General features: G+C 35.9%; 3 protein-coding genes and 1 long non-coding RNA gene across 4 annotated transcripts; all 4 read left to right on the top strand.

The window, feature by feature from the left end:
• Nucleotides 1-195: 195 nt before the first annotated feature.
• il22 (interleukin 22) lies at nucleotides 196-2610 on the top strand. The gene is made up of 5 exons (XM_059511907.1): nucleotides 196-925; nucleotides 1024-1089; nucleotides 1827-1979; nucleotides 2063-2143; nucleotides 2230-2610. The coding sequence occupies exons 1-5, from the start codon at nucleotides 788-790 to the stop codon at nucleotides 2305-2307; spliced, it is 516 nt and encodes a 171-aa protein (XP_059367890.1). The 5' UTR covers nucleotides 196-787; the 3' UTR covers nucleotides 2308-2610.
• A 6597-nt stretch (nucleotides 2611-9207) lies between these two features.
• LOC132106272 (uncharacterized) lies at nucleotides 9208-11508 on the top strand. Its single transcript, XR_009424093.1, has 3 exons — nucleotides 9208-9438; nucleotides 10395-10606; nucleotides 11185-11508. It is a non-coding gene; the product is annotated as an uncharacterized LOC132106272 (long non-coding RNA).
• Nucleotides 11509-17699: 6191 nt separating this feature from the next.
• il26 (interleukin 26) lies at nucleotides 17700-19002 on the top strand. The gene is made up of 5 exons (XM_059511906.1): nucleotides 17700-17855; nucleotides 17960-18013; nucleotides 18219-18362; nucleotides 18549-18623; nucleotides 18901-19002. Exons 1-5 carry the CDS (start codon nucleotides 17709-17711, stop codon nucleotides 19000-19002), a joined length of 522 nt encoding a protein of 173 aa, XP_059367889.1. The 5' UTR covers nucleotides 17700-17708.
• A 4786-nt stretch (nucleotides 19003-23788) lies between these two features.
• Nucleotides 23789-25009, top strand: LOC132106270 (interferon gamma-related). The gene is made up of 4 exons (XM_059511905.1): nucleotides 23789-23989; nucleotides 24165-24227; nucleotides 24305-24514; nucleotides 24867-25009. The coding sequence occupies exons 1-4, from the start codon at nucleotides 23831-23833 to the stop codon at nucleotides 24933-24935; spliced, it is 501 nt and encodes a 166-aa protein (XP_059367888.1). The 5' UTR covers nucleotides 23789-23830; the 3' UTR covers nucleotides 24936-25009.
• Nucleotides 25010-27843: the final 2834 nt, after the last annotated feature.

The following is a 27843-nucleotide window of genomic DNA, read 5'->3' as shown; positions in this document are numbered from 1 at the left end:
TATAAATAATATGGCTTCACATTATTTTTCCCCTCAAGAATATTAACCATTCGTTTGTTTTTGTAAGTTAGATAAATACACTGTAAGTACACTATAAGTACATGTTAGTACACGTACTGTAAAATAAAGTGCAACCACAATGTTAATAGAATTGTTTTATTAAAGAACTCTCTCTATTGAACCTCTCACACACAGGCGTCGACAGCTTCCCAAAACATCCTGACAGGATTTTCAACAACTTATTTGCTTTATGATGTAATAATGTTCCTGTCGGCTGCAGCTTTCAAACTTATATGAACATGCTGAGGAAAAGGGTAATTGCAATGTCTCCTAGTAGCGTTAAATGGAAAGAACTACATAATAAAGGCGTTATTTTTGTCGCGCACTAATTAATAATATCCACCAGAGCGGGGAATTCACAGGAAGTAGCTACTCTGTCCACTTCAGACCTCTTCACCAGTCATATGTTCTTATTGCAGTAATTATTGGCAGCTTTATTTCTGTCAGACAATAAGCGTTGCGAATTTCCGATGCAATCATAACAGTCAGCGATTATGAAGCATGCACTTGAGATCCGCTTGACCTGATAAACTCAGGTGCAGTGGTTGGGGTATTACGCCAAAGGTGAAGAGACGATACCACAGTGACGTAGGGGTAATAACTGGGACAAAGCAGTAGAATATAAAAGCTCTAGAGTCACAACATGCACTCCAAATCTCGTCTGCGAGGAACAACAACACACCTAAGAGGAAATCCCACTGAATCCGGACGTGATCCTACCTAAAGGATGAAGTTCCTGACTTTGCTTGCTGTGATGTGCTGCTGCTGCCTTCTGCGCGGCCACGCGATGCACCTCACGCGCCCGCGCCCCAGACCCCTAGACAGCTCCTCCACCTGGAACAACCTCTTCATAATGACTAAACATGTACGTAGCCTATCGTTTATTCAGTTGGAACAATTGTATAAATATATCAGTTTATTAAAAATACAATGTATAACATGTATGCTTATTAACCCTCACAGGCACAGATGGAAGATACAGACCACGAGACAAGACTGCTTCCAGTGTTCTCTGAGGTTATGCTAAAAGTATGTGCTTTAAATCATAACCAAAATACAAACCTGTCACTATAGTGGTACATATTTGCAATTTCTTTACACTTAAATGGTGACTGTTAGTAGCTAAAGTATACACATCAATAGTAGGGTACCACACCAGTGACAGGTTTGTGTCTTTTTCCTGAAATCATGGCATTTAGGCACTTATTTGCACTTTTGCCAATAGTGATTAGTCTTTGTTAGATTATTTTTGAGTGTCTTTTGGAGTATGTATTATCTATTCAATAGTCATTACTACTTAACATGCTAATACTTATTCTTTTGCTACTATAGCCATTATTTATTCATTAGAACAATTTTGACACTAATATGTTCTAATAAATAGAACTAAAAGAAACCATAGTGTATAATTCAATGCAAATTCACAATAAGTTACAGAACAGTAATAACAACAGAACAGATATTTGTAGCAGTGGAATAGAGACTAATCAAATAAATAATCACATTTGATTTGATTGGATTTCAAACCGATTTCTTATTGGTGGTGAAACAATTTTCACTTCGAAATTGATAGTAAATTAACTGCAAAGAAACAAGCAACATTGATTTAAATATAATATTTTAAAGTATAAAAGACAATTGTATTTTCTTGTAAAGCGTACTCCATGAATCTTTGTTGTATTTACACATTTAAAAAAAAAAATTTAACAGCGTAAAGTGCTATGGAATTAAACTAATGCTATAAATTATGATTATCTCTTTTCCAGGAGGAGAGTTCTTGTTGTGTCAACTCCATGATTCTGAATTACTATCTAAAGCACATCTTGCACCCAGATGAGCATGTTGATAAAAAATACCCACACATTCGTTTTGTGAGGTCTGACCTGCAGAGGATCGCACACATTTTGAAGCCGCACTGTGTAAGTTTCCAAAAACAGTTTGATCATTTCAACCAGCTGTCCAGCCGTTATGTGCTTTGTACTTAAATGCTCCGTTTTTACAGGAAAACTTCGACTTCGTAGACCATGTGCATGTTAAGGAATTCGAGAAGAATTATAAAACTGCCAGTGAACAGGGATATGAGGTAAGTCGATATTTTCATTCAGTCTTGAATCAGTATTAAATGTGTTCTTCTGCATGCCTTTAATACCAATTATTTGTATTCTTCAGAAAACTCGTAACAAAGCAGTCGGAGAGACGATTATTCTCTTCCACTACCTCTTTGAATCCTGCAATCCAAAAATATGACTCTGAAACTCTCCTCTGCAGTATTTCCATCTATTTTTGTTTTTTTTATATTCAAAGGATTATTTATTATTGAGTTATTTATTTGAGATATTTATGGTATGCTATAGAGATTTTTAAGAATGGCATGGAAACTGTGCTTTCATGCTGTGTTTTGTAAGGTCACGTTTGTGGCTGTTGTTGTGGCTGACTTGGGCTGAACATCCCAAGAAAGACCGCTACAAAGTAAATGCATTTTAAAAGCATTAACACACCAAGTTGAAAAAAATATGAATTTAATGTATTCTGCAATATTTGAATTTAGCTTGTTTTAAAATAAAGATTATTTCACAACAATCATGTACAACGTTTGTTTTAATATCATAAAGGGTTAGTCAGAACAACCCCATCAGTGATAGTTTAACTCATGATTTTATCATACTTCCTCATAGGTGTGTAGTTAAATAGTGTTTTGAAACCCCCTAAGTGAGTAAGACTGGATAACAAAATCAGTGATTTGATTTTGATCATACAATATTATTTGACATTTAATTGCAATAACTCATGCGGGGGTGCAGTTAACACTGTTAAAGTATTCAGATTAAAATAGCTGAAATTTAAATGTATTTATGTGACTAATAATTCTGGTGTGGTGAGGAAGCATTTTTTTATTTGCCTTGCAAATCGACATAACTGCATTAAAGGGATAATTGGCGCAAAAATGAAAATTCTTCACCCTCAAGTTGCATGCGTGAATTTCTTTCTTCTGCCGAACACCAAAAAAACAAAACAAAAAAAAATTAATATATAAATATAGAAGAATGTAACCAAACAGCTGATGGTCCTCACTTGATACTATGGAAGTCAATGTGGTTCATTAATTGTTTGGTTACTCTGTTTAGAATGGAACTGTTCTGGACAACTTGTCAGTCAAGTCATACAGTCTGAGAGAGCCGCTCTACACACACACGTCTAGTCTGTTGCTGGTTTTCATGCATGGTTTCAGTAACTTAAAGAGACAAGGATATGAGTTGTGTGTCACAAATAGAATATGGCTTGACTTCAGTTGGACGCTCATACAGACCGTATTCAAGCCTCTATTGTAAGCTGCTGTGTGAACAGAAACATTTTGAGACTCACATCTATAAGTAAATATAGTGGACTTGGCATAATGGTGATATTTCATAAGTCAAGTCAAGATCAAGACTAAACTGAATTCATCTGAAAGATCTTAAAGGGGTCATATGAGCAATTTAAATTTTTTCCGTTCTCTTTGGAGTGTTACAAGCTTTTGGTGCATAATGAAGTTTCATGAGTTTCTAAGAGGTTTCAGTAACCTCAGTTAGTGTTAGGCAAAAGCACTTTATTTGCCCTTCCGAAAGTAGATACATTTAGGATTCCTTACAACAGAAGAGCAGCGCATTTTATGGATGTCCATTTCGTGAACCCAGGAGAGGAGGTAATTCTGACTTTTCTACGGCAATCTGGCACTTTTGAATCAGCTACTGTAAGTATGTTTTGTTATTAGTTTAAGTACTATTTACTATTGACTTTTCAAATAAGGAGTTTTGTGCATTGCGTGTGTGTGTATGAGAGAGAGACAGAGAGAGACAGGGAGAGAGAGAGAGAGAGACAGAGAGACAGGGTCATACAGTGGAGTCCGCTGTCTTAACCATCCATGGCGTATATACTGCAAACATATATAAGCTTCATCGCTGTGTCTGTCATTCAACTCTGTTCCCCTTTCGGGCTTGAAATGATGGTAAAACTAAGGACATTATTAACTGTCATTACATTTACTTTGAGAGAAAAAGCTAAACAAGGTTAAACAGGGAAAAAACTGAAGTCATTCATTGCATTTCGAAACTAAGACGAAGTTTACAAGGTGAATGCATACCTTGACTCTAGGGGTCAAACAACTAAAAATCAAGTCAGGAATCTTGGTGTGATTCTGGAGACAGACCTTAGTATCAGTAGTCATGTCAAAGCAGTAACTAAATCAGCATACTATCATCTAAAAACATTATTAGAATTAGACGTTTTGTTTCCAGCCAAGACTTGGAGAAACTTGTTCATGCCTTTATCAGCAGCAGGGTGGACTATTGTAATGGGCTCCTCACCGGCCTTCCCAAAAAGACCATTAGACAGCTGCAGCTCATCCAGAACGCTGCTGCCAGGATTCTGACTAGAACCAGAAAATCTGAGCATATCACACCAGTCCTCAGGTCCTTACACTGGCTTCCAGTTACATTTAGGATTGATTTTAAAGTACTTTTACTTGTTTATGAGTCACTAAATGACCTAGGACCGAAATATATTGCAGATATGCTCACTGAATATAAGCCTACCAGACCACTCAGATCATTAGGATCGAGTCAGTTAGAAATACCAAGGGTTCACACAAAACAAGGGGAGTCCGCCTTTAGTTACTAAACTAATTTGTTTAGCTGTGCATTTATTGAATGAGCACTGTGCAATGTCCGAACTGATTGCACTGTATTTTATGTATTCACTGTATTTTATGTCAAATCATTTTATATTTATAACTGTTTTAAATTAATTTAAAATAAGTAATTTTTAAAATAATTTTCAAAGTTTTTCAATTGCTTCTTTTATTTATTTTTTATTTTTGTGATTATTGTTCTTCATGATTATTTTACTTTCTTTTATGTAAAGCACTTTGAATATATAAATATATATATACATATATTACTATATAAATAAACTTGCCTTGCCTTGCCTAGTGATAGGCTATTGTGTAATCATGTATGTTACAACATAAAAACAAGATTTAATATTAATAATTTTTGAGGGATCATATCTTAACATTTTTGACACAATTCCCTTTAAATTCGGACCCGGCACAAAAGACTGGAGACCAAGACCAGTCTTGAGTACTATAACAAGCAAATATGGTGTCTAAAAGTTTCCAGTGCTCTGGTGATTACATAGCTTAAGAACATTGATCTAATTTAGATAGATAGATAGATAGATAGATAGATAGATAGATAGATAGATAGATAGATAGATAGATAGATAGATAGATAGATAGATAGATAGATAGATAGATAGATAGATAGATAGACAGACAGACAGACGTGATTTCCAACAAGAATGTCAAATTTGGACTCGTCTGACCATAAAACACTATTCCACTTTGAAATAGTCCATTTTAAATGAGCCTTGGCCCACAGGACACGATGGCGCTTCTGGACCATGTTCACATATGGCTTCCTTCTTCCTTTGGCATCTGCTGATGGCACGGCGGATTGTGTTTACCGACAGTGGTTTCTGAAAGTATTCCTGGGCCCATTTAGTAATGTCATTGACACAATCATGCCAATGAGATGTGATTTGAAATTCCTTTAGTTCTCATTTTATTAAAATTTAAAAAACGTCCCAACTTTTTTCGGAATTCGGGTTGTAGATAGATAGATAGATAGATAGATAGATAGATAGATAGATAGATAGATAGATAGATAGATGATAGACAGACAGACAGACAGATAGATAGATGATAGACAGACAGACAGACAGACATACAGATAGATAGATAGATAGATAGATAGATAGATAGATAGATAGATAGATAGATAGATAGATAGATAGATAGATAGATAGATAGATAGATAGATAGATAGATAGATAGACAGACAGACAGACGTGATTTCCAACAAGAATGTCAAATTTGGACTCGTCTGACCATAAAACACAATTCCACTTTGAAATAGTCCATTTTAAATGAGCCTTGGCCCACAGGACACGACGGCGCTTCTGGACCATGTTCACATATGGCTTCCTTTTTGCATGATAGAGCTTTAGTTGGCATCTGCTGATGGCACGGCGGATTGTGTTTACCGACAGTGGTTTCTGAAAGTATTCCTGGGCCCATTTAGTAATGTCATTGACACAATCATGCCAATGAGTGATGCAGTGTCGTCTGAGAGCCCGAAGACCACGGGCATCCAATAAAGGTCTCCGGCCTTGTCCCTTACGCACAGAGATTTCTCCAGTTTCTCTGAATCTTTTGATGATGTTATGCACTGTAGATGATGAGATTTGCAAAGCCTTTGCCATTTGACGTTGAGGAACATTGTTTTTAAAGTTTCCACAATTTTTTTACGCAGTCTTTCACAGATTGGAGAGCCTCTGCCCATCTTTACTTCTGAGAGACTCTGCTTCTCTAAGACAAAGCTTTTATAGCTAATCATGTTACAGACCTGATATCAATTAACTTAATTAATCACTAGATGTTCTCCCAGCTGAATCTTTTCAAAACTGCTTGCTTTTTTAGCCATTTGTTGCCCCCGTGCCAACTTTTTTGAGACCTGTAGCAGGCATTAAATTTTAAATGAGCTAATTAAGTGGATAAAAGTGTAAAATTTCTCAGTTTAAACATTTGCTACGTTATCTATGTTCTATTGTGAATAAAATATTGGCTCATGTGATTTGAAATTCCTTTAGTTCTCATTTTATTAAAATTTAAAAAACGTCCCAACTTTTCCGGAATTCGGGTTGTAGATAGATAGATAGATAGATAGATAGATAGATAGATAGATAGATAGATAGATGATAGACAGACAGACAGACAGACAGACAGACAGATAGATAGATGATAGACAGACAGACAGACAGACATACAGATAGATAGATAGATAGATAGATAGATAGATAGATAGATAGATAGATAGATAGATAGATAGATAGATGATAGACAGACAGACAGACAGACAGACAGACATATAGATAGATAGATAGATAGATAGATAGATAGATAGATAGATAGATAGATAGATAGATAGATAGATAGATAGATAGATGATAGACAGACAGACAGACAGATAGATAGATGATAGACAGACAGACAGACAGACAGACAGACAGACATATATATAGATAGATAGATAGATAGATAGATAGATAGATAGATGATAGACAGACAGACAGACAGACAGACAGATAGATAGATGATAGACAGACAGACAGACAGTCTCTAATTGGCCTGTTTAACTAAGCCCTCAAAGCACTTCTAATTTAGTGGTACAGTATTGCATGATTTGTAGATTATATTTAATAGTTTACACTTTGCATAAACATTTGCAATTCGTTTTTAAAAGGTAACATTAGATTCTTAAAGACTCTAGAATTACATTTATCTTCAGGAGCGCTTGTACTCCTACTTAAAAAAAAGGAACAACTTCTGATCAATGACAGAAATTAACCTTCCTATATTTGACTCCTTAAAGGGGTGGTTCGGGATTTTTGACATCGGACCTCATTTTTAGGTCAGCCTGGTTGTTATTCATCAGTGGAGAAATTTTTTTAAAAAAAATTATCCAGTCCTTATATTTGGATAGTTGGCCGATGCTAGGCTAGCGCGAGTCAATGGGTATATGTTAGCCAGCCATTAAAAACCGTTTTACCCACTCCACAGTGCACCAAACGCAAATCAATTATAACACTAGACTATCGATGCAAATGTCCGTTGAGAGAACAATGTTAGAAATCAAACTTACCTTTCATCTCAATGATCCTAAAGGAACTAGTTTCTCAGCCACTGCGGAATTTTACTTTGCTCCGGCTCTACTTTGCTCTGCTTATGTGATGTTAGTGATAATCAGTGTGCCAGCGGCAGGTAAATACACTTGCGTCATGTGTGGACCGGCTCACACGGTTGCCTAGGTAATCAATATCACTCCGCTGCTGCTGTCGACAAGGCTTATGATTACAGAGAACAAATTATAACTAATGCAATGTGATGAAAGGTAAGTTTGATTTCTAACCTTATTCTATCAACGGACATTTGCATCGATAGTCTAGTGTTATAATTGATTTGCGTTTGGTGCACTGTGGAGCGGGTAAAACGGTTTTTAATGGCTGGCTAACATATACCCATTGACTCGCGCTAGCCTAGCATCGGCTATCTATCCAAATATAAAGACTGGATAATTAAAAAAAAAAAAATGTCTCCACTAATGAATAACAACCAGGCTGACTTAAAAATGAGGTCCGATGTCAAAAATCCCAAAAATCAGAATCAACAATTAATCTTTGCATGGCACAGAAGAGCAAAATGTGTCATTAAGGAATATTTACAGACTTTTTGACAAGACTCAGAGGAGGCATTTCACAATAACAATGTTATGAAATTAATGTTTAAATATTAAGTTTTGAATATAGAAATATTAAACAATTTAAATGATTCAATTTGTACTTTAAAAATTTAACTGAAACTGCCAGTAAGTGGCTGCAAGTCAAGTAGGAATACACTGATTTATTAAACACACTGATTAAACTGAGGAGTTCAACGAGTGATGTTTTGCTGAAATGACCTAGTCAATCTTTCAGTCGTCTGGATGCAGGCTTTCAAATAGCTCCACGCGATGAGTCAGTTAATATATATGTGTGTGTATTGACACGATTGTTCAGTTAATTAGCCAATTTCATTCATCATTATAAGTAGTAGCTAGAAGGCTGAATTGCAAATAGGTAGCCTAATACCCGCAATGACTATCCATCATTACATTTTTATATTTATGTAGCCTACACAATAATATTCTCTTACACTGTAATCCTTTTGTTTTTAATATTTGGCATGTTTGTGTGATGCGCATCCCTGTGTGTAATAAGCAAAGTCAAAAATAAACGATTATTTTTTAAACGATTAATCTAGCGATTATTTTTTCGATGCATCGATTAATCTAACACTGTAACCCTTTACTGTAAATTTACAGCGAATTTCTTCCAGAATTGTACTGTATTTCCATAATACAGTATAAGGCTGTATAATTTACAGAACATCTGTAAATATACAGCACATTTCTGTTTTCCTCCCGATAAATTCGTAATACAGTATCAGACTGTAAATGCATTGCATTGTGGGATTGATTTTATGAGATGAGACGTGACGCCAACTGATGTGCCAACTGTGTGAGTTTTTGTGAGTTTTGTAATTAATCTTTAAGCTTTTTGGTTCGTGTGAGCTTCGTTTTGTGTAAGCTTTTGTGTGCGTCTTTCAAATATGAGTTGCCTGTGACGCAGCAGAAACGGTTAACGTCACATGAACTTCATGAAGACGGGAGGAAGAATCGGTCATGCATCTGTGAGCAAAAGTGGATTTTAGAGCTTGAGAAGACTGTTCAACTGACTGATACGGTAAGTTATATAAAATAAAAATCGCGAAAATAAAAATCACTTGTTCCACCAAGTGATTTACCATGTCATTTGGATGATCTGCTTTTTTTTTTTCTTCGTTTCAGGTTTTACAACCTGATGAAAAATCCAGTGCTAAAGTAAGTGCTTTAGTAGTGTCTAGTCCACGTGCAAAAATGCCATGGTGTCAGTTCTGCGATTGTACTTTTGAATCGTTGTCAGCATTTTGCCAGCACATGAAAATCCTGCTTTCAAAGCTCACATATTCAGGGATCACAAAGACAGGCCCTCAAAGTCATCTGCTGAGCAGTTAGGAATTGATGCCTTAGTGTGTGATATTGGTACATGTCAAGAAAAGTGCAGTGATTTGAAAAACTTCGTTTTACACTTGAAAAATCATATCAAAGAAGGCACCAGAGTGCCATGTCCATTAACATGCAACAAACAATTTTCTGTAGCATCTACATTGACTTCACATTTATCCATAAAACATCGAAACTCTTCAGCATAAAGTTTGCGTCATAGTATACTGCAGTCAAATGTTTCAGTACAGATGCTGCATGGTGAGGCATCTAACAAGGCCGAACACTCACATCCACAGTCTGAATTCTTTGATTGTGGTGATGGCATAGAGCAGTTGGAGAATGCACTTTTGCCAGATAATGCAGATGAATCTCTTTTTTTGAAAAACATGCATTTTGTTTTGCAGAAGAATGATGAGGGAATTGTGTTTGGGAACATTCAGTTAATTATTGTACATGACAATTGCAATGTGTATTTTGTCACAAAGAAAAGTCGGTCTTTTTTTCTTATAGACCAGGGAGTTCATTGCTTGAAACCACAAGATCAAGGCTACCTATGCATAAATCAAGACAGTCTACTGGATTACTATCCTCTGCCTGAATATTCATTGTGAGGCTTGTCAGTAATTGTTCTCCATCATTCCTTCCCAATTTTAGAATAATGTCTGGAATGAAAGAAGTCCTGAAAGATGCTGTATTGTTGGTGTTGCCAAGCCTATCTCCAGATGTAACCAACCAGCTTGTTGAGAAGCTCATGGACCAAGGTGTCGAAGGCTTGGATGATTTGGTTTATGTAAAAGATGATGACATTTTGGAGTTTATAAGACCTATCCAATGCAGAAAACTTCTTAGTTCATGGAAAAATCAAGGTAAAGATAAAGTTGATGTAAAAAAAAGTTTAAGTAAACCATTTTCAGAAAACAAGACATAATTTTTACTTCTCTAGTTTATTATTCTTGATGTAATAACTTGTAGTTATTTGTCTGGAATCTAGACAAAATAGTAATTAAGAAAAGCATTTTTTGCAGTGGGGTGTTGTTTCAATATTGTATGACTTTTTTCAGGAAGAGAGTGGTGATGGTATGAGAAATATAAAACAGATTTTAATTGGCGACATATGTATGGAAGAATCAACTGTGTTCAGCAAAATTGTGTGGTTGTAAAGTCCAGCTAACTAACTCTAACACTACTTTCATTTAACCAGGGAAAACTATTCCTCTAAATAGGAAATTGCTCATATAAATTAAATTTTAGTATTACTGTATTGATGAACCCTACCCAAAAGCACTACTAAGGCAGAATGAAATGGTGTATCCTGTGAACAGAGTTCTTTTAACAGTTTTGTAGAATTATGAATAGACAACTACATAGAACCAAATTGGAACCGACAATAGTTATTTTAAATATTATTATTACTTTTTCATTCTGATTTTTATTTTTATTAAAGGTCAATCTCTGAGCAACCAGCGCTGGATGTTGAGTTTGGAGGGTCAAGTTGTGTGTGAAGGAGCACAGCCCAACTTCATCACTGGCCTGGCAGCGCTGTTTGCCTCCTTCTATAATTTCAATTTACAGTACCAGGAAGAGGCAGCATGCACCCTTGAGTTTGTTCAGAGGTAAGTCATTAGCATATTTGACATATGTTTTAGACTGAATTGTCACTAACCTTTGTCTTGACAGTATTTGTTAAGGACTTCATTTTTTTTCAAAAACGTTTTGTACAGCTGACTACTGGGAATAACAACATGGACCTGGTTTCACACACTGCAAAACATGCTTTACTTACTTGTTTCCAGTCTCAAAAACATAAACCTTTATTTGGATTAATTCCCTTGGAAAACAAGACATTATATCATATCTAATTTTACGTATCTAGTAAATGCATCTTGATTTAGGATTTTTTTTTAGATATTTGGACAGGAAACCAGACAAAAAGAAAAGCATTTTTTGCAGTGCAGACAGGGCTTAGCTTAAAGGGTTAGTTCACAGAAAAATTTAAATAATGTCATTAATTACTCACCCTCATGTCGTTCCAAACCAGTAAGACCTCCATTTATCTTCGGAACACAGTTTAAGATATTTTAAATTTAGTCCGAGAGCTCTCAGTCCCTCCATTGAAACTGTGTGTACGGTATACTGTCCATTATGGGCTGGGTATCGTTCAAAATCTTTCGATCCGGTGCCAATTTCGATACCTCAGATTCAATACCGGTTCCTAACGATACTTTTTTCGATACCATATGTTTTAAAATCCATTTCACCATCAACACAAATACATTAAACACAAAACTTTTATTTTTCACCTTAATTAAAACAAATTCTGGTAACACTTCACATTCAGGATAACATTATTAATACAACTGGTTGTGCTTTTTGGATAGGGGTGTGCCAGCAGACACTCAGGATTGGTATCAATCCTAACTTGGCCAAAATGAACAAAAACCACAACATGAACATATTATAAATAAATAAATAAACAAATGATATTGTGTACAGGCTAATATTGAACCAACTAAAATGCAAAGGAATGTAAAAAAAAAACCTTTTTAGTGAAAAATCAAACTGCATTTGTGGGTTAAAGAACATTTCATGACTTCTCAGACAACTGTACATTTGTGGCTACTGTGGGTTAATTTTAAACGCTATCGTTAACTCATATTTACCATAGTACAAACATGGTACATTTTCTTTAGTTTATAATTAACCCACAGTAGCCACAAATGTACAGTTGTCTGAGAAGTCATGAAATGTTCTTTAACATCATGAACCATAAAATGTAGTCATCGTTCTGCTATGGTTTATTTTCATAATAGGTAAACACAGGTCACAAGTTAACATGGTCACATTTCCTTGATTCAGCAGCTGTACGATGTGACGCAGAGAGTTCTGTCTTGAATCCAGAGTCCTGGAGCTAATTCGGTGTAGATCGGTAGCTCGCTGGTTCGTGACTGTTGTCTCGTGGCGCTCGCCATTTTTTAGCGCGTGTTTGAAACCCGCGCAAACACAGACGTGCTTTATTTTTATTTTTATTTTGTTTATCCTACTTCAGCCGCGAAACGGGCGATCATACTAATAACTTTTAATCTTTACAAGAATATCAGAGTCATGCAATGAGCATTTCTGCGTTTATTAGACACTTAATATCAAGTCAGTTGGTGCTTTCAGAATCGCTGAATCTGCTGCCGTCGTTCCAGCACATCTGCAGCGGAGACCTAAACCAGGAAGTTGGTCACGAGATAACACGGTAACCAGTTAAACCGTAACACCGGCTTTGGTTCGCGATACTCTTTAGACCTCTTTTGCATTGTAAAACGGAAACGTTTTGAGAAAAAACTACACTTGTGTTGTGTGACTGCGAGTATCTTCAGAAATCGTCCCCGTCACGTGGTGGTGGACAGCCAGTCACAGCGAAGTTAGGTCTTTACATGCACGTAGGCTATGCTACAAGCTCACACACACGGGCACAGCTGCTTGAAAAAAAAAAAAAAAACCGCTGCTTGGCTTTTGGAACCGAAATTTGGCACCGAAAGATGACTAATTTTTCGATACTCATAGTATCGAAGTTTTTCGTTCGATACCATAAAGGCATCGAAGTTCTGTACCCAGCCCGTACTGTCTATGTCCAGAAAGGTAAGAAAAACATAATCAAAGTAGTCCATGTGACATCAGAGGGTCAGTTAGAATATTTTGAAGCATCGAAAATACATTTTGGTCCAAAAATAAAAACCGTTACGACTTTATTCAACATTGTCTTCTCTTCCGGGTCTGTTGTGAGTGTGTTCACAACACTGCAGTGGACTACTTTGAAGATGTTTTTCTTACCTTTCTGGACATGGACAGTAGACCGTACATGCAGTTTCAATGGAGGGACTGAGAGCTCTCGGACTAAATCTAAAATATCTTAAACTGTGGTCTTACAGGTTTGGAACAACATGAGTGTGAGTCATATATGACATATTTTTTATATGTCGGTGAACTTACCCTTTAAGCCAGGTCTAGGCCTTAGTAAAATAAGGGTATTTAAAGGGATGGTTCAGAGTAAAATCAACCTAGGGCCATTTTCACCATGACATTGAGCCATTGCTGTAGACAGTATAATTCCGTAAAATTGTGGTATATACTGTATTTTGGAATTACAGTGCTGTGCTGTAAATGTAGGAAAATACAGTATGTGGCTGGCAACCCACCTGCCAGTATTTTACTGTAAATTTACAGTACAATGGTTTACAGAACTAGTACTGTAAATTCTGATTACAGTTCTAGTTCTGTAAAAATACAGTATGTGGCTGGCAACCCAGCTGCCAGTATTTTACTGTAAATTTACAGTACAACGGTTTACAGAACTAGTACTGTAAATTGTGTTTGCAGTACTAGTTCTGTAAAAATACAGTATGTGGCTGGCAACCCAGCTGCCAGAATTTTACTGTAAATTTACAGTGAAAAGTTTTACAGTGAACGATTAATTTTTCAGACCGATTCGATTACGATACTAACAATTTATACATGTTGATTTACATATCTGAATGAAAAAAACATGAATTCCTTAACATTGCAATATATGTTTATTGCTTAAAATTACAAAATAAAAGACTGACTAACAATGCATTACTTTTGCACTTGTATAGAGATAGCATTCAATAAAACCTTGAAGCCTTGAAAACGCATAGCTTACTGAAACCAGCTTACTGAACACATAGGGCCTAGCTTACTGAAAAAAAGTTCTTCTTTCAGATGAAAATAACAACTTGATGTCTAGCATTCAATAAAAAAGGTCACCCAAAATACTTGTTTAGAGCAATTGAAAGAATACAGTAACCAATGTAAACTTGAGGGCTTTAAGCTAATACAGAGTGCTTTTCCAAAAAAAAAAAAAATTAACAGTGGGAGCCAGCAGCCTGTCATGGAGAAAAAAAAAATCTCCGAATGCTCCACGTGAAACTTTGGCGTTCCGCTCTTTTTCTATCGTGTGTAATGATTTTGGTTAATACGCACGAGGGAGGGAGAGAGAGAGAGAGAGAGAGAGAGAGAGAGCAAGACAGCGCTCGTGTAGTTTTGAAGACTGTGAATGCGCGAGCGCGCATGAAACTTTGGTGTTTTTCTATCGTGTTTAATGATTTTGATTATATGCACGAGGGAGAGAGAGAGCAAGAAGCGCTCGTGTTGTTTGAAGACTGCGCACGCGCAGCCGGGGCTCTCTCTCGTACGTGCCCTATCAGGCGCAGCACAGTCATTCTATTCTACATCACTCACCGATCAAATAAGGCTTTGACAGCCGCCAAAAAAAAAGATCAATGCAGAAAAACCCCTGGATTGGTTATATAACGTTGGACAGAATGTTGATCCGGCCATCGCGTATATTCAGCGCACATAAGGTAAACGTTTTGCAAACGTTTTTTAGAGAAATAAAAACAGGTAGACGAATCGATGCGCATATTTTGCGTCGACGTATTTTTTGCGTCGACGTCATCGATGACCTCGACGTGTTGTACCAGCCCTAGCGCAAATGCATTTCCTAATTAAACAATGTGGCACTGGACGGTAAAATGCGAAACTAGCAAACACACTTGCGCTGAGCCTTGCATCGCATTGCGCCGGGTGTATAATAGGGCCCATTGTCTGTGTCATTGAATCATTCATTCAATCGATTCGTTCAAAGGGCTGATTCATTTAGGAACGAAGAAAGTGATTTCCTTTACGAATGAGACATTGAATCATTGACTCACTAGATTAGTTAAAAAATACAGATTGATTCATAAACGAAACACCACAGTGTTTGTTTGAAGATAAGTTTATTTGAAACTATTTTCCCTGACGAAATAGAGCAAGATCAGACAACATTTTCCAAAAATGCTCTCTACACTGCACACTGAAGCTATTATATACATCATCTATACACTTTGTTATAACGAGAAGATCTGAGCTTGAATGACAAAAACTGCAGTCTGCATTCATGATCAGGAGCAGGAAACACCCTAAAAGAGAAGCATTTCCATTGGCATTTTCAGCCCTGTTTAGGGCATAGTGTCAGTCGCTAATGTACTACTTGTTATCAGGGGAGTAAGGTTTACCAGCACAGCACTTACCAACTGGGTTCCATTACAGTCAGTCCCCTAAATCTCACTCCCATCTGGGTCACGGCACCATTGCAACCCATAACAAGACATTTTGGTAAATTCTATGTTTCCAACTTTGTGGGAACAGTTTGGGGAAGATGCTGTTAGCTCCAAAAGTGGGACCAAATTCATATGAATGTCTTTATATTTAGAATGCAATGACATTCAAGTCCCTGTTGGTGTAATGGTCAGGCATCCCAATACCTGTGTCAATATAGTATACGTTAAATACGTAAAAAGTCAGTTTATGATTGGCCATTTCTTTTTAGTGTAGTTAAAAAAAAATACATGCATACCCATTTTTAATATCATATAGCGTCATTTGCCTAAGCAATTCTCTGATGCCTTGATGCTTTGCATGTGCACAATTTGTGTTTATCAAAACTGCATCACCTGCCAAAAATCTGTTCCCATGCCTATGTACTATCCTCCAATCTGCAGGTCTGAGGTGTTGTGAAATTCCCAGGAAGTGCCCCACTGTTGGACACTCCATCTCAGCCTGTAATGCCTCAGAGAGGATATTTCAGAACCTTAACGAGAAGGGAAAATACATGAAAAATGGTGACAAGCATAGGATAATGAAAGGCTTGGGAATTTTCAGGTTCATGTTTCCTTGTGTGTATTGTGTAACACATTTAACACAAACACAGAGACAAAAGCGAAAGTTCCCAACACATATGTACAGTATAATGCATGACTTAATGGTTCAATCAGCTGGGGTATTTTTAGCTTTCACCTCTGATACTATCAGATCTTGTGGTTGAAGAAGAAGTGATATTGGGAAGCCTTTTTCCCTTTCATTCATAGTGATTCAGCATGACTCAGTTCATCTGAGCCAAGTTAAATTTGGTCTAGAAGACTTGATCAAACTAGTGGTCTTCCAATAAATGCAACGCTGAACTTCCTCTTGCACCCTCTGACTCAAATGTTTATTGTAACGGTTCAGCTCTTGAAAACGCTTTCTGGGTCAAGTCAAGTTCTTCACTGAGTTTTGAAGGTGCTGACCTGGTTTGAGAAAGTGGTTAAGCCCTTTGGAAGAGGGGTTATACTTTGTCATGGTAAAACGTGTCTCGGTAAATGTCAGCAACCTCTACTCTAAATTTGCAGGGGGACTTGACAAAATATACATATATTATTTATTATATTATATTATTATACTATATAACTATAGTTATATATATATATATATATATATATATATATATATATACATATATATATATATATATATATATATATATATATATATATATATATACATATATATATATACATATATATATACATATATATATATATATAACTATATATATATATCTATATATATATATATAACTATAGATAATATTGTATAGTTAATCTGATTTTGTATAGTTAATCTATTTTATAATTATTTTTTGAACAAAGAAACTAAGAATATTTTATTATAGCACTGCCATCATTTTAATGTTCTATATTGTAAAAAAAAATTCCCACAGTATTTTCCCAATAGCTAAATAGTTTCAAGACATCACATCAAAGGAAATACTGTAGGTTTAAATGCATCGCAACACATTTTATGCTTTTGCAACCTAGTTTTCATCGTCCATTAATTGATTTGCACAAGCCTTTCGTATCTAGAATGCAAAACCACATAGGCCAACAGGTGACAGAACCCACAAGGAAAAATGAGGGCCGAGCCAATATGCAATCCTCAGCATTTGAGGTTAAAAAGAAACTCCGTCACAAGTGTGGGATTTTTTTTTCTTCACAAAGATTGGAGCTATAAAAGCTATGAATGTCAGTGGTTTTTTAAAACACACCGATCTACTGTACAGACTGTACAATACGTTTCAACCCTCTCTGAAATCGAACCAGGATGCGGATCGTAACCATGCTCGCCCTCTGCACTGTCCTGTGCTGCGCTCTTGACCAGAAGCAAGAAGAGTGCTTGAACCTGCATATCACTCCACCTATGATCAAAGACATTATGGAGACTTCCGAACTCATCCAGAAATATCTACCTGTAAGTATCCTAATTCATACACGGACTCCAATCACAATATGTATATTACTATATGTATATTTAATAAGGGGACATGCATAACAAATGTTCTTTTGTTGTTCTAGAGGGACAATGCACCCTACCACCAAATATTAGGAAAACTTAAAAAGTGCTCAAAGGTAAGATAATAATTATGCATTATTTACCTTTATACCTGAACTTCAGCAGGAATTTAAATTGTAAGCTTTTTTAAGTGGTTTTTTTTACGTACTTATTTAGAAAGAAAATAAATGAAATCTGACGGATTTAGAGGGTTTTTGCATCTGAACACTTCATTAAAAAATGACTGAAAATAAAATAAACTGATTGCACACTTCCTTACAGAAACTGAATGCTCCTGACTTCAAACGCATCCTGGAAATCTATGACGAACATGTATTCCAAAATTTGTGGAAGAACAACACTCATCAGCTGCCAAAACTGTTTATGGATTCTTTCGCAAGGCTGAAGGACATGATGGAGATCTGTGTAAGAAAGATATCACTAACATCTGATACTTTGTACAGTACATATACTTGTTGATGAAGTCATTGAAACTAAATGTAATGTAAAAGTGATTGTGGGAACTAGCAACAGTTGTTTTATGTTTCCACGCATCTGCAAACATTTTTATGCATTTTCATTTTTAACTGATTTATTTTTTTCTTGACACAGGAGACTAAAGGCAAACAAACGCTTTCACAATGTGCAAGAGAGAATCTTAAAACAATCGAGGACAAACTTAAGATGGTAAGAAATATTTACTTAGTTTATCCGTTTTGCAGCCTCAGCTTACATTAAGTTAACTTTACTTTTTTAACTGTCAAGATGAACAAATATTTAAAAATAATAGATATTTTCACCTTTTTATGACAAGACAATGCTAGTTCAGGTGGTAAAATAGAAGTTACATTTTCTTTATCAGAATACTCATCACTGACCAAAAAGCTTATCATCTCTTATTATGCCTATGAGATGTCTATTGCATTATGTTTTATGAGTAACCCTCTTTGTTTTTCATATGCAGCTGCAGCCAAATGGTCTCTACAAAGCACAGAGTGAGTTTCGCAGTGTTTTGGTCTGGATCAGTAACGCCATGGATAAGAGCAGGACACATGAGATCCATTAACTCTTAATGAAATCACTTCATCAACGAGTTATCAACAGACTGCCCCCAAAGCAGTTCATTTGATTTCCAGCCTACACCAGCCATCAAGTCACATCTCAGGATTGACCTCCCTTTTCTAGGTTAATTTGAACAAATCTCAGGGAAGCTATAGCATTTTTTTTCACATAGAAACTAGACCTGATGCATAAATGCACTGGTTAGACAAGCTCTGGTTACTGATGTTTTGCATCATTTCGGTAACTTGGCATTATGAATAGAAATATTTATATAAAATGCATTATAGTTTAAAGGATACAGAGTAATATAGAAGAACTGAAGGCATATTTATTATTTTCTTTGTGTATGTGTGTTCATTTTGAAATCAATAATTTATTTTTTATTGGTGTTTTCATTTATATTTGTAATTCATTTGAGCTGTTTGAAATATTGAAGTGAAAATGAGAGTTATTTTAATCTAAAATATGTCATTTATTTTATTAAGTTATAAGTAGACATCAACTGTAGGCCTTATTCTCTCTGTGAGCAATCATTCGCCGTCAGTGTCATAAATGAACAAGACCATCCATATTTGAATTTGATATTTGAATGTACATTGCTGCATGTGATGTAGTATTGTTTGCAAACCTTGAAACTGAATAAAGTTTAAATCAGACCGAGAGGTTGCCATTGTGTTTGTCTTTTCAAAGCTTTTCAAAGCGCTCCGGTGTAGAATGTAAGTGATACAGCGCTGATCTAGCCGTCTCACACCATGGGTGGTGTTAGGTTGCTTCTAATTACTGTTCAGGTTTCTAAGTGTGTCTAATTAACATGGAAAATACAGTATCAACGGACTGCTCATAAGAATGGCATACTCAGCACATAAGAACGATTCATGACGCTGTATTATTCGCCCAGTGACTTTAGACGTATTTGTTTCTCTATCACAAAACAGTAAATTTGTGATAAAGTAAATCTATCATGAAAGAGACAGTATGTGCCAATACAAAAACTTTTGTTGCCATTGCATCCTCTTCAGGTGAAAACAAACATTTATTTAGGCCTAAATATATGCTTAAATATAAATGTTTGTGGTTATTGAAACATAAAAATGTTACAATTATGTTAAATGATCATTTGATTCAAAACTCTTAACGAGGGCCAATGTTTTGCTAGAAATGTTGCACTGGATCTGATATTAGAACAACAGGTGTGACGTCGTACTCAAGAAACCCCAGACTGCACAATTTCTTTTCATTGGCTCCCTCTAGTGGTTCATTTTCAGGTATTGCACTCTCAGCTGCATTTAAATATTTGACAACTTGGCAGACACAGTCTGCAAGCAAGGTATTCAACATGCAAATTTGAGCACGATTATAATCCAATTCAAAAGTTTCTAATATATTCCTATTTAAAATGTTGCACAATACAATACAGCAAACAATCACAGTTAGCTGCAATTATGTTTAAAGTAGTTTTTTTAGTTTCTCTCTCTTTTTTTAAACTAGACAAATGTATTCAATCATATGGCCAACTCTGTCACTGTCATCATAGCTGCAGTTCCTGGAAGTCGTAGCACCATGAAACGCGACCACAAACGTCTCTCTCACATCGCCACCAAACAACCCAACCTATGCTCAGTTCTGGTGCAACGAAAGGGCGCGGGCATGCATGTGCATGCACACACAAACACTTAAATGCACAAATAAACACAACTTTCTCTCACTCTATTGTTCTTCTTAGCCACACAAGCAACTTCTGCAAATGCTGGTTACATCAAAACTGCAAGCTTGGAGTTTCAAGAGGTTAGGAAGTATAGATTTTACTCACATCAGCCAGTCATGCCCTTAAGGTTAAACACATTTGCCTGTTAGATGCAATCACTAAAAACATAGTTTAGCCAAAAATGAAAATCAGTTACTCATCCCCCATGCTTTAGTTTGCAAAACAACAATATAGAGATCCTTAGAAGAATGGTCAAGCTCCATATGAGTTTAGAATATCACAATGGTGATTAAATGATGAGTAAGTCTATCTCTTTAAGTTTTAATAAAAAAATTTGAAAAATAAACAAGGCTGCTTTGTGACTTAAAGAGATACCCAGAAATAAAAACTCCACCATTTAATCACCAGCCAATTGTTCTAAACCTGAAAACTTTATGTTCTTTCAGTTTTTGAAAATAAAAATATTTTGAAAAATGTTGGTAACCAAACTGTTGATGGTAGCCATATCTATAGTAAGGAAAAAATACTACGGAACTCAATGGCTGATGTCAAATTTGGTTACCAACATTCTTCTCGGTGAGTAAATATGTGTAAATGATGACAGAATTTTCATTTCTGGATGAAATATGCATAAGATATATGAGCAAAATAAATATTAAGCAAATTCAATCATTATTAGCATCATATACATCAAACCATTAGCACACACTACTTATGCTGAATTGAAATACTCTGCTTCTCCAGTAACTTTATCATAAACCACATTCCACCATAAGTGCTTACATAATTCATTGGAACGTTGAGTAAAATGCCACCTCAAATCCTCCTCGCAAACGAGGAAAAAGGTGTGAGAAATCGGGTGAATTTTGACTCCAGTGCTCAGAAGCAGCAGCGCTAAGCACGCACCTGACCACAGCAAGCTCACTGGAAACTCACAGTAAAGCTGCTACGCAGATGGAGAGGCCACGGAGGAAGCACTTAGGTCATTGACTCAGTGACTCAGTTAACAATACAGCTGAATCACGCTCTTTTCCAATAAGGAGTGGAGACTGGAAGGCCCTCGACCCAACTCTTTTCGCTCATGGTTCGTTGTCTTCGTCAAAGCCTTACGTTTTTTAAAAAGTATTCGAACAGGATCACATCGATTCATAGATAGTATAGAGTTAAATTACTTGGTAAAACCTCGCAGTGACACAGTTTCGATCTATCTTGACATGTGGATGGTAAAGGTTGGGGTTGGATGTGTCACAAGTATTTGTGGTCCAACTACCTGGTAGTTTTAGTGAACACATGGTGGTAACACTTTAGAATACTGTTCTATCACTAACTAACGATGAACTGAGTACGTAACAACACTCAGTTTCATTTGGTAGCTCAATATTAGTGAATCAAAAACAAGCTTTTTTCATACCTCGCAGAGAACTACTAGGAATTAATAAAATCACTCAATCAGTTTCTTGGTAGTTAATTGTAGTTACTAGAATGTTAATATTGTGTTACCCATTTGTCCTGTTGTGGCTATTCATTAATGAAAGAACAGCATTCTAAAGAGTTTCCACACTTTTTTAAAGCCATGATTACTAAAACCACAAACAGTTTTAACTGTTTTTTGAGGAATGGCTGTTAATTAAAAAATGCAAGTATAGTTGCATGTGCTTTTACCCAGTGATGCCACCTGGTGATTCCAGAAAGCATTTTCATTCTTCATATCTATTCATCTCACTGATCATCATGGTCACTGAGCATACCCATGCACAAATTGAACTAAACGGTTTTAAGTGCAGACAGACTCGTTTTAGATGATTTCCGAGGTTCAGATTCAGAGAACTGACGTTGCCATACAACAGAATGTATGATGGGGAATTCAACTGAAAAACTGTGTGGCCACAGGCTGTGAAATGTAACTTAAGCAAATCTTATGCAAACCACAGATTAACCACAAATGCAACAGAAATGCATATAGTTGAAAAATACAAAACATGAATCATTTCTGATTTTATCTTTTAGCAGTTATATAATAAATAGGTCTTGTGTCACAGAAGCTCAAGTGCACTTCAAAATCTAAACAAATACATGTGTGGGAATGCATTTATAAAAGCATGTACATAGAGGTTCAAAAACAATGTGGATGCATGTTTTTGATAATCATCTATATCAACACAATCACAAAAGAATTGAATGCCGTGCATCAAACTGTACAGGAATACCATTACATTTTGTTGAGTATTTGAAATGTGAGATGGAAGAGATTTAAGATGGATGTAAAATCACACACAAAACATCAACATGAAAAATCACAATTATGAGCTGAAAAGCTATGAGATAAAAGGGTAAAAATCATAATCATAACTGAGACACCAGACATGAGATAAAACAAAAATCTAAAATAAAAATGAGAAACTGAAACTGAAATTAAGACATGAAGTCATAATTATGAAATAAAAACAAATACAATTACAACATAAAAAATCATTCAACTGTCAGTTTCAAATCAACTTTTTATCCCTTTTTATTTTATAGTATGTCATAATTATTAGAATTTATCTGATAATTATGACTTAGTATCTCATTATTTTGAATGACATCAACATTTTAGAGTTTTTAATGACATAAGTGTGATTTAGCGAAACATCTTTTTTTTGGGGGGAGGGGCTTTAATACATAAATACTATACTTGCATAACACAAAAATGGTAAAAAAGGATAGCCATTAGTTATCAAATAATAACACAATCTCTAAGTATATACTGTATATGTGGTGATGATCCAACTTTCAATATGCAGAGTCAGTTCATCTGAACAGGCCGCCGACTCAGTTTCGTGAAGGCTTGTTCGGTGGCTTGCAACCATGGCAATATTCGATAAACAACAGTCATATGAATCCTTATGAAAGCTGGCCATTGGGTTTGGGGTTGGGTGAAGGCAGGATATCTCCGAAATTCAGGAAACCTTTTTTGAAAATTATGCCACAGAAACCCCAAACCAGATGGGCTTCCCCTGTCACCATCAAGTCGTTGCTCTTAGTTGTGCACCTATATAAACCCACAGCCCCATCCTCGTCAAAATCACTCACCTGCTGACTTGTGTCACATTCCGGCACTGTGTTTACAGTTGTGTGTTTAGCAAAAATGTATTGTCGGCTTAACATGGTGTACCTGATATGTGCACTTCTCCTAATAGTGTCTCTTCAAGGAACTGTCGGAGCCAGACTTCCACAGTCCCAAAAGGACAAAGAGCAAATGCTGAAGAACGTACGAGAAAAAATCGAGTCTCTGCAAAAGCATTATGTAAGTAGTGTTTGCTGGTGACTTCTGCATTGTTCTTAAACATGTTTTGTGCAAGCATAAATCAGTTGATTCCTCAGTTTGATATTGCAGTATGGTGATGCTAGTATAAGATCGACCATGGTATGGGGCAATGCAATTAATTTGTAAAAGCCATTCTTTTATTTCTGCGTTTTAGCATACAACTGGTACAGAATGGTTTGGAAAATCTGTTTTGTCTTCTCATCTGCACCAGCTGAATGTAAGTATTTAAGCCGTTGTTACTGTTGATAATGCTAAAATCAGAAAAAAAATGCTAATGATACTTATTTCTTTTAGTCCAAGGCCTCCTGCACTTGTCAGTCTCTGCTGCTTGATAGTATGTTGAACATCACTGAAACAATTTTTCAAGACATGAGACGGAAAGCTGAGAATGAAGAAACAAAAACCAGCCTCACAGATGTAATGACTGAGGTGAAAATGCTGAGACACAAGTACAGTGAAGAACAGAAAGTATGGAGGGAGCTTCAGGACATTCACTCAGTCGAGGTACTAATAAAGATTATAGATGTCCATAAATGTTGTGAGGATTGCCAAGATTATAATTTTTAGTTGATCTGTAACCAGTTTTGGGGGTAACACATTTCAAGTAATGCATTACTTTGAAATTATTCATTTACTTTTTCATATAAGGTGCCAAAAATATAACTTTGGGTTTTTGTTATTAAAAACAAATAAGAAATTAGTAATGCAAAGGTAATGTAATGCATTACTTTCCATAAAGAGTAACTTAGTTAGTTTTTAATGGAATAGCGCAATATTGTAATGCATTACAATCAGTAAATTAAAGTTAAATGTTTTTATGATATATGACATACTGTATATGTCTGTTCTCAATCAGGTGAATGATGGCAAAATCCAGAAAGGAGCACTAAATTCCTTTCTCATTTTGTATGATCTGGCCTACTGAGGAAAACCGAGAGGGACAATCACCGAGAATCCTCTTAATTTCTCTGGCTGTCAATTATTTTAATAAGTATTATTTATTATTCCACTTGACTGTTAAACAAATAAAATGACAAATTTTGCATTAATTTATGTGTTGTGTGGTTATTTATAAAATGCACAAACAAAAAGTTGATGTTCAAATATGTTTTGAAGAATGAATGAATAAATGAAAAAAAAAAAAACAAGTAAATAAAAAAATTGTCATTATTAAAAAATATTCAATCCAAGAAAGTGATAGCCACTATACTGATGGGAAACTTTGATATTAGTTCAACTTAATTTTGAAGTCCTTGTAAAATGCAAAATATACATAAAATAATAATCTAAGATACCTTAGTATTTAACATTTCTTTGTGCTTTGCAATGAAGAGAAATATTGAAGGAATGTTTCTTTTCTTTATAAGAAACCCTCAAATAAATATATATATATCATAGGGTAACCAAGAACAAGGTGATAAAATTTTTCCAGTTTAACTGCGTAAAAAATATGTATCCCAGTTAAAGCAGGGGTAATAATTGTGTTTATTTAAATGCAGAGTGTCTGTATGGCCACATCAAGTGTTTTCAGAAACACACTCCACTTTGCCTCCGCGCCATGCGCTAGTCAAACAAGTGCAGAAAAGCTACAGGTAATGAGGGAACTTCAGTAGAACAGCACTGAACTGCGGTCAGATGATTAAAAAAACTAATTTTCCTGTCCTGTCAGCTGTTATACTGTGCTCGTAGAATGTGCTCTTCTATTACATGCACAAATGCATGTATCATTTAATTTTAAAGCGTGTATGAAACTATGAGCATACGTATCAGATCATACGTATCAGATCTGTGTCATTTTCAGCAGCAAGAGCTCTTAAAGTAGCCAAAAAAAAAAAAAATAATAGCCCAGCTGATTCAATGTCTGTTAATCAAAGAACAAAAGAAAAGATCATAAATCAATTTAATTTAGTATTTTTGCTATAGTTTGCTAACTTTATGTATATTTCTTTTTCCTACTTGCTGAAGGAGGGCACAGTAAATATGACATTTATTATAATGGGTTTATATGAAGATTGTCTTAAATACACTTAAATTAGAAGTTATTTTTAAAAGAATTGATAATAATTAGTTAATAATTGTTAAAATTGATATCTTTCAATTGTACTGTAATGTTGAATGCCATTAGGCAGTGGTTAAACATTAGGGGGAGAAAGTAATCAGTAGTATATTAATACTGGCCTTTAGTCATAAAAAAAGATGCCGTTAAACAAATATAAAAAAAAATATACTTCCTTTATGTATTTTCTACTATAGTTTGAAGCTTTGCGGCAGCTTTGTGACTCGCTGATCACTGTTTGGTTCATCTTATACCAACCTATAGGCAGAAACTGAAATCAGCTAAACCTGTATTAAGGACTGTAAAAAGATGGACTAATAAAGCAGAGCATGATTTACAAGCTTGTTTTGACCTCACTGATTGGAGTTTTTTTAAGGTGCTGCCACCGATCTGGAAGAGCTCATATAGACCGTAACAGCTTATATCAGTTTCTGTGAAGACATGTGCATACCTACCAGGACTCATTTAACCTACAACAATGACAAACCATAGTTCACTGAACAACTCAGACAGCTCCGTCAGGCCAAAGAAGATGCTTGCAGGAATGGAGACAGATTCTTGTATAAACAGGCCAAATACACACTGGAAAAGGACATCATAGTGGCAAAGAGGAATTATACTAGAAAGCTAAAGAACCAATTATTTTCCAGTGATCCTGCTTCAGATTAGAAAGGTCTGAAAGACATCACCCATTACAAGACACCATCCCCCAGCATTGTGGAGAATCAACAACTGGCAGACAATCTGTATTGAGTTTTATTGCAGGTTGGAAAAATACCATTCACACCTCCTGCAACCCCCTTTCCCCCCTCCAGCACTCTGAACAGCTCGTTCATCTCATGCATGCACAGAACGCACATGTTAGTTAGCCGTCGGCTGTAGTCTGTGCGGTATGTTCCAGCGCAGCGTTTTGGTCCGACGCTGCCGACTTAAGGTGACAACACCGTCGGCTTTCGTCACCACTAGTTCTTTGAAGTCAGCTTGGTGTGAAAAAAAGAAAAGAAAGGCACACAGAGCAGAGTTTCCGAGCAAACAGTTCATCTCCAGATACAGTCAACATGGGACTGCATTACATCCTACAACATCTAGACAGACAAGGGACTTATGTGAGGATCCTGTTTGAGGAATTCAGCTCGGATTTTAACAATATCATCTCAGTTGATCACCATCTTCAGAAGGAACCCCCCTGCTCTCTCTCCACTCACCATCATGAACAGCACTGTAATGACAGTGCAGGACATGAAGTGGGACAATCAAATTGAGTCCATTGTTAAAAAGGCCCAGCAAAGGTACTTCCTTTGCCAGCTGAGGAAGTTCAACCTGCCACAAGAGCTTCTGAAACCTTCTACTGCACCATCATTGAATCCGTCCTCTGCACTTCTATAACTGTTTGGTTCAGCTCAGCTACCAAATTTGACCTCAGAAAACTACAGTGGATAGACTGATGAGTGAATCACTGGTACAACCCTCCCTTCTCTCCAAGAACTGTACTCATCCAAAGTGAACAACACGGCTAGCAAAATCACTGATGGACCCATCACACTCCCTCTTTGAACTGTTGCCATCTGGTTGATGCTACAGAACACTGGTCAACGGAAAGGCCAGACATAGGAACAGGTTCTTTCCTCAGGCAATCCATCTCATGAACACATAACAATAATTGTGGAGCACACAACACTATTATACATTATTTAACACACATACTTATTTACATCTCAAATTTTGCACATCATACCTGTATATACATAATTTTCTATATTATATATTGTTTTTTTAT

This window comes from Carassius carassius, chromosome 26, assembly GCF_963082965.1.
Source record: "Carassius carassius chromosome 26, fCarCar2.1, whole genome shotgun sequence".
Classification (NCBI taxonomy): Eukaryota; Metazoa; Chordata; class Actinopteri; order Cypriniformes; family Cyprinidae; genus Carassius; species Carassius carassius.
The sequence above is the reverse complement of the archived record's forward strand: the minus strand, read 5'-3'. Positions and strand labels throughout refer to the sequence as shown.